General features: G+C 38.2%; 1 protein-coding gene and 1 long non-coding RNA gene across 2 annotated transcripts in view; one reads left to right on the top strand and one right to left on the bottom strand.

The window, feature by feature from the left end:
- Window position 1: 1 nt before the first annotated feature.
- On the top strand, window positions 2–1279 carry LOC118409994. Its single transcript, XR_004830510.1, has 2 exons — window positions 2–538; window positions 979–1279. It is a non-coding gene; the product is annotated as an uncharacterized LOC118409994 (long non-coding RNA).
- A 3639-nt stretch (window positions 1280–4918) lies between these two features.
- LOC118410676 (putative ammonium transporter 3) overlaps window positions 4919–7908 on the bottom strand; it is a 12198-nt gene continuing 9208 nt past the window's right edge. The window contains exons 2-3 of the mRNA XM_035812480.1: window positions 7116–7665; window positions 4919–4994 (exon numbers count right to left, since the gene is read on the bottom strand). Of these exons, the coding sequence (XP_035668373.1) occupies window positions 4919–4994; window positions 7116–7665 (626 nt within the window). The remainder of the gene's footprint in view (window positions 4995–7115; window positions 7666–7908) is intronic.

Here is a 7908-nt window from a genome sequence, read left to right as displayed (position 1 = left end):
GTTCCGCTCTGGCTCTTGCCAAAGTGGTAAGAGGGAGCCTGGTGGATGCCTGTGAATGAAATATTTGTTGCCAGCTTCCGGCCCTTGCCACACGGCACATTCAGTGGTGGCAAGGGGGATGGGGAATGACAAAGGTTCCCGCTCCGGCTCTTGCCAAAGGACAAGAGGGAGCCTGGTGGAGGCTCAGTGATTGGGAGCCATGTGGATTTATGAATCATTTTTGTTAATATTAATTCATCCTTTGGACTTGTTTTTAGAATTTGTGTAGATGTTATACCAAATGTCACTGGTTTGACTTCTATATGATGGCTTTATTTTCATTCATGTCAATCCTTTTTGATCCTGTCAGTTGTACCTTTTCATTTGCAAGTACAAGTTGTGTATATGTATTTATTATACCTCTGTTGCAATATTCCTTTATCATTCAAAAGCATTGTGCATTAACATTTTGAAGTGTCCACAAATGTGTAAAACAAAGATTGACATGTCTCTGTTTTTTTTTCAGCAGTAAGAACATTGTGCTCATGACACACAGCAGGTAGGGCCTGTTTTCTTGTCGCTAGACTTGCATGTACATGTAGGTGTAGACTGTAGAGACAGGTGCAGAATTTGGATCGAAGAGAAGATTTATGTGTAACACAAACACATTGTTATCTTCTGGCAACAATATGTATACTTTCCAAATCAATGGTATAATTATTTCATCAAATATTTGATTGATGTCTGCCTTGAAATGCCAAATCTCACTCTCCTGTTTGCATTGTTAAGATGTGACCTCTAGAGAAGAAAACAATTGGTCCATGAGAAGCTGTATTTGGAGGAGGCACACAGATTTTGTCCCAGGCAGCAACAGATTGATGGAAGATTGCAAATAGTTGTGGAAATGTGTACTGTTTCCAAATCTGCCTATAGTTTGATGTTTCTGCTTTGCATTGAAATTCTAACCTCCCTGTTTCTGTCCTCCATACCCCTCTACAGAAGAGAAGCAGAGCTTGGCCTTTGACTGTATGTGGAAGAAGCAGACTGACTTGATTCCAACCAGCCAGAAAAGGACACGTAGATATTGATCGCAACCGATTCTGAAAAGATATATTTTGACGGAATTGTAATTTTCTGCGAATAAGATCTAGTATGTAGTTTGCTATTTTTCCAGATTAACTTTTAACAATGTAAAAACTTAAGCTCAAATTACATTGTATTTACATTAAGTCAATCAGATTGTGAGAGCAGACAAGTGTAAAATTGCAATTTTGTGAAAGTAAAACTGTAAAAATTGAAAGTTTTTTTTTTCATTCTTACTGTTTGCTGTCTGTGTGTGTGTATGTGTGTGTGTTTGTAAGAGAGTGAAGAGATAATCATTCTGAACTTCATCCCACTTGCTATCCAACATGCCATCACCATTTTTTTTTAATACAAGAAGACCAGAGACTTCATCATTGTCAAGACATGAATACCAAAATTGCAAAGGCCCTGGAGGTATATATCACAGGCATTTCCATACAAAATTTTGTTCCAATACCATGGCAATACAGAGGGGCCAAAAATGATACTAAAAATGGCCAAAAATTAATCCTCTTGAAGTGATGTATGCCAAAAATGTTTCGTTCTACCGTGCATATGTCGAGGGCACCCTGCATACCAAATTCCATGTTATTCTGTTGTAATACCAGACCACAGATATCTCCATTTTGGAATGTTTATTTTTTTCGATATGTGTGATTGTGGAAGAACATTGTTGCATCGGCAGAGGGGCGGAGTGAAAATGGTGCATTTGCTCATAAGTAAATGTCGGCCTTTCTTGTCGTTCATTTCGAGAAGTTACTGTTAGAATGTTCGATTTCCGCACAGGGGTGATTTGGAACAGTTCAATTTTGCATGGGAACGGGTATGGCTGAAATATGCTGTATTTGCTCTGAAGCAAATGTCGGCCTTTCTAGTTTATTTTCATCTCATTTGAAAAAATAAAGATTCTCCCAGAAAGAATTCTTGTTTCAACGTTCATGGTGACTACTTCAAAAATCTAGATATTTCTTGCATTATCAATCCACCCCCCCCCCCTTCTCTCTCAATGGATGTGGAGTCTGAAGAGAATGTCATCCATAACGTTTTAATGCTTTGGCCTAACTGAAAAGCAATATTTTCAACGCCTTACCACCTGATGGGTTTATCGAGAAACCCCAGGGGAGCCCATACAAAACTTCCGGCCGATCAATCAGTGCGAGGGGCAGTATGGGTCGATATTAAATGCTTTACCTGTCAATACTCTGAACAAGAACGTCCTTAATACAGGACCTGGAGATGAATTGAAAGTTTGCCAAAGGGTTTTGTTCAGATAACGGAATTTTATCTTATTTCGGTAACCGTTGTCTGAAAAGACCAATGCAAAGTTTGCTGGCATGATTGTAATTGGGATTAATTCAATAAATATTAAATGTAATACTGTAATGTTCTCCTCTGTGATATAACGTATGCGAAGAAAGCCTCATAATATGTTCTTCATTGTCAAAGCAATGTTAACCAACCGACCCGAGCAAACTATCTTGAAGGTGTCTAAGCCAAGATCTGAATGACTTTTTGATTGTTCATCTATAAAAGCTATCGAATGTCAAATAGTTAACACAGGAGAGTGTGTTGAATTGGCCACTGGCAAGCCACACAAAATTTTGATCTGATATCTGACTGATAAAGTTCGAAAAAGACTTTCTTTGTTTTACACTCTATTGAGCAGTTGATATGAAAAATGTGTATTCATAATTCTACTTTCCGTTTATTGATACATGTGATTAACTTTAACTTGACATAGCGAAGGAAATTTTTGTCAAACAAACGTTTTTTATTTGCACGCTCGCATAACTTTTTTTTCGTTCCCATAGGATGTCATCCATTTGCATATAATCAAAGCAACATAATTTAGCCGGAAACAATTTTTGCTAGGCCTAAATGGAAAATAAAATGTCACCGTATGTACTAGCCTGCTGTTTCCATTGAAATGCCTTTTAAATGCCAGAAAATGACAGTTATTAGTGTATCTATTTCTAGTATAAAATTCCATTTTGTCTAACGAGGGTGATAAAGCCTATTTTAGCATGCACTTGACAGACAGTGGGCGGTACTCAACGACTTGCAAAACCCTCCTATGCATCTTGTAAAAGAAATTACCATTGGAAGACATCTTAATGACAGTAATCTCGTCCAGAGCAATGTGCAATTTCTACCAAATGGGCCTATTATGGTGTCCTGGTTATCCCAACAAATTGTACCCTTTCCAAACTTTTTTTTTTCGAACGAATAAAGGATGTCGATATTGCTGTAATGTCGTTTTGCAGCAGTTTCGACAACAAGAAATGTAACGTTAAATAAATTTTAGCTACACATTATTCCAGTCGTTCCGGCTAATACTTAAAAAGTCTTGCCAAATTCTTTTAGAGTCACCAAGGCTTTCAAGTTAACTTCATGCTTTAAAGAATTAGAGTTAGATAATCCACTTTTTTTTCAAAGACTTCAGGAAATGTGACCTATATTCTTCATACCCTTAGTACAAGTAGGTTTTGCTAGAGAATTGCTAAAACTTTTGCCATCACCAAATCAAGATAAATGGAGGCATAAAAGAGCACAAAACTCCAGAACAATGTTTTGATGTACAAAAGCTTATGTTTTTATGAAATTATGATTATTCGTTTTTTTTTTCAGAATTCCACTGGTGAATTAAGGACGATTTATTTAAAAACAACACGATACTCAGTAACCCATGTAAACCATATCGATGTATTCTCTAAACGTATATACATTTCCTTCATCATGAATATTTTCGGCATAAAGAGGGTTGACAAGCAAATCAAGAGGGCCAATTGTTGATAAGATGCCAAAAGAGCACATAGCTAGACAATTTTATCTTCACGCCCCTTCTTTAATTATAGTTAGGCCTTGTCAGACACATTGTATTAAATCAAGGATACTTGAGGAGTTTAGTGCTTTTGGATGCGCGCGGAAGTAGTGGGTATATTAAGTTCTTTATCGTATACTATGAAGTAGCATGCATAATTACTTCCTGAAATTATTATCTATTAACAAATAACACCCTTCTTCAGTTTAGTACCCTTAAACGTGCAAGCAGGCTATCTATTGGATGTATTGATTTGATGCCTCAAAGTTGTCAGAATATTTTTGCTTAATGAAGATCTAATCGCCAAAGAATCATTACAAATTAAGCGTAATTAAGCCTTAATGAGTCCTCCCGTTGATTGCAAATATTGACTTTTCGAAGGCTTTTGCAATTGACTGATTTCCACGCTCTAAATCCTCAATTAAATCGACCAGCACCTCCCCATCAGTTAGACAATTAAAAACAAATCAAGGAGGCGGAGCACGTCTCAATATGACAGTCTAATGACTATAAATTTTATTGGTTGCGAGGATGTTATTGCAAGACATCTGAAGGTTACCGGAAATAATGGGGAGTTCCCGCCCCATGGGAGTGAGACTAAGGTCACGTTGGTTCGATCATATGGAGTCCTTATGGAACAACGAGACTGATGAGAGCGTGGGAGTGAAATGAAAAAAAAATGGGTCAAAACAGTTACCTTCATTATTAAATCTTAGTGGCGAGGAAGTCTAATAAATGACTACATCACACATAGTTTGTTATACAAAACATCACCCTGGATTCTACATTTGTTGATCTTTTGTATCTCCCTTGACTTTGGAATTGACTCTGGCATTCTATGACATTAGTATACTGATGTCCTACAATGCAAAAGTGAATTAATTTTTTAGCATATATTTGTGTGTTTTGCAGCTGCTCTGTACGTTGTACCGTATGCTTAAGGCCCTTTTTTTTGACGGACAAAATGTGATGGGCACGACGATGCCATCCTTATAATAGAATCAGCATTGCCTATCGGAAGATAGAAGTACTACCTTACCTGGCTGATAGCTTCCACTTGCCGCCGGTAATTCCGAACGTGCTGCCGCAGTTAAACCCCAGCCAACCCCACCTGGATGATTAGACAGGGAGTCAGTATTCTCCTAAGATATTATACGTAAAATGTAGAAGCTACAGATTCTGAAGAAATTGAAAAAGAAATGAATATTGTCATTCAATACATAACATGTATAATGTATAACATGCATGTACAAACCTGATACTCCCAAACGTACCAATACTACATTGGTATGATACTAGATTCTTTGGTTCTTTTTTTTTGGGGGGGGGGCAATATCAGACGTCTGATAAACATACTGGGTATTGATGTTACTGCATTTTCTTGTGGAGTTATCTGTCTGGAAAAGTACAGATATGAATAAATAGAAACTATACTTCTCTGGCCTGCCAACTCCTTTAACATATATCTTTATTTCGTCTATTTGACCAATTTCAACTACACTGTATTTTTTCATCAACGTAACCAACGAGCTCAACCAGAAATAAGGTGTACAATCTTATTAAGTTTATAACTACTGGAAAGTAATTACCACAATAATCTAAAATTTGAGGCTAGTTATAAAATACTTCATACTATATGAAATTTGAGCTGTACATCTTATTTCTGGACGAGGCCTAGAACATATTGATCAACCTTTGTATTGCATCTGGTAGAGACATGTTTCATATGTTTGCTCAGTTTGACTGACGATGTGAAATGCTGACTCAAGTGGTACAACTTCCCTGCAGATTACCAAGATCCCATGTTAATACTTTCCTCTAGAGAGAAACATTCTTAGCACCTATATCGATCCGCACATCGTTATTCGGCCTTAAGCTACAAAATGAATAATTTATGTATTTTCTTGTCAGCTTTAGGTTCTTTCTTTATCGCGTAGTTGTATGTATTATCGTAGCTATCAGAAATACTATAGCCACCAGCAGATCAAATTCAGTGCTTAGGCGAAAGAGAACTGTATTTTTTCCGCCGGCCGCTGGTAAGAGACATAAAATTTGTGACAAACTAAAAACAATTTCCCTGTATTTCACACTATTAACGGTTTGGAGGTTGGGCAATTTAAGCACATGTACTAGACTTCGTTCGTCTTAGTTCAGTTGCTTGTAAAATGTGTATCTGCATAATTACAATATGATATTGAAAACAAATTGCCCATTTCATTTCAATTGTACAATGCTAAACTGTATGAAAATGCGTGACGTAAGACGTATTGGTTGGATCACAGAAATAAAGCATTTAGGGTGTAAAACTATTAAATATTTCCTACATGTATCTGAAAAGTTTCCAACTGATATCTTCCATGTTACATGTACGTTGCTAACAAACTCGAACGACACCGAACAAAACTAGACATAAGTTATTCCCCTCTTACATAGCCAAAACATCAGGCGCAACTGTTTACAAGAACTTGATTGAATTCATGCTAGCAAGTATGTTGCACCGCAAGATAAAGCAATACAGCACAGTATGTTCATAACAAGACAATAAAAACAAGATAAGGGAATGTGTATTCTCTACAGAGGTAGCTGTAAAAACTCTCATATTGTTTGTGCTTCTATGAATACAAATTGAGAAGACGAACTGGATCAAAAGGCAACATAAGAGAGCATATTCAGTAAACAGTGCTCTCAAGCCACGCGTAATTTGTGAGCCAGACTGCCAGTACTTGAGAAGTAAAATCGAAAAAGGACAGACACTTCCTTTGAACGCAGACAGCTGTGGTTGCAAGATATACAGATTGTCGCTCCTTTCCATTTTTACTAAGCCAACTACCGGGCAGGAAGGATCTCGGTTTCTGAATAGGCGATTTCTTTGAATAACACCTACATTTTAGATAAGCGCTCAGGGGTGAACAATCTCAGATATCTAAATGCAGCTATCGTTATTGTTCCCCATATCACGTAAACAGCATTAAAGGCTTTTATCAATTTATTGGCCTGTCATAGGACTTTCTTAAAGAAAATGCTAAGGCCAAACATATAAAAAAAAACACATTTTGTGTAATTCCTCATCACTCAGTGGGATATGTCAATGCGATATCCTATTGAATTTTGGCTAACGAATTTTCTTTCGTGTTCAGTACTTATCTTCATACACAAATGCTTGTTATTTTTTTTTGTTTCCATGCTTCCATTGTTGTTGTTTTTTGCATTGTGTAGTATCAACAAGACTTACCATAACATGAACATCCCTAGCAGTGCGTTGGTGGGACACGCCATTGTCTTGAGGGGGTCCTTTTTGTCGAACCTCCTGTACCTGGGTCCCAGCATCAGCGTAGCCACCAAGCTGACCGTCCCTCCCACCAAGTGGACCGGTCCGGCCCCCGCTATGTCCACCGACCCTAGCTTCCTCAACCAACCGCGTGAGTCCCATACCCAATGGGCAGGGAAACAGAAAATAAGCGTGTTCAGCATACAGAAGAGTATGTATGCCATCAAATTTGTCCTTTCTGCCATTGCTCCTGACACGATGGTTGTTGCAGTAGTCGCGAACGACATCTGGAAGAAGAATCTTGAGAAGATCCAACCCATGTTGGCCTCGTCGGCATCCACGAAGAACTGTCCGATGCCGCAGAAGGAGTTGGACAGCGGGCTCTCCCCGAAGCTGAAGGCGTACCCGAAGATCCAGTAGGTCAGACCGCCGAAGAGAACGTCCGACGCGTTCTTCACCATGATGTTGACTTCGTTCTTGGTGGAGACGCTGCCGCTCTCTAGGAGGCCAAAACCTGGGAGGGGGCAGGAGAGTAGATAAGAAAAAATGAAGAAGAATAAAGAACTTTATCGTACAGTTTATCTCAACAAAGCTAAGTACAGATTACTGAATAAAGGGCATGTTTATAAATATAGTATACATGGTACGAGTGTCGAAGTCTAGCATATAGGTTCGGCTTCTTCTTGCCTCTTAGTAAGGTTGAAAATGTAGTATTGTATGGGTGACCAATAAGTGAGAGGGCGTCCAATGACAAAAG

This window comes from Branchiostoma floridae, chromosome 2 (genome assembly GCF_000003815.2).
Source record: "Branchiostoma floridae strain S238N-H82 chromosome 2, Bfl_VNyyK, whole genome shotgun sequence".
Taxonomy (NCBI): Eukaryota; Metazoa; Chordata; class Leptocardii; order Amphioxiformes; family Branchiostomatidae; genus Branchiostoma; species Branchiostoma floridae.
The sequence above is the reverse complement of the archived record's forward strand: the minus strand, read 5'-3'. Positions and strand labels throughout refer to the sequence as shown.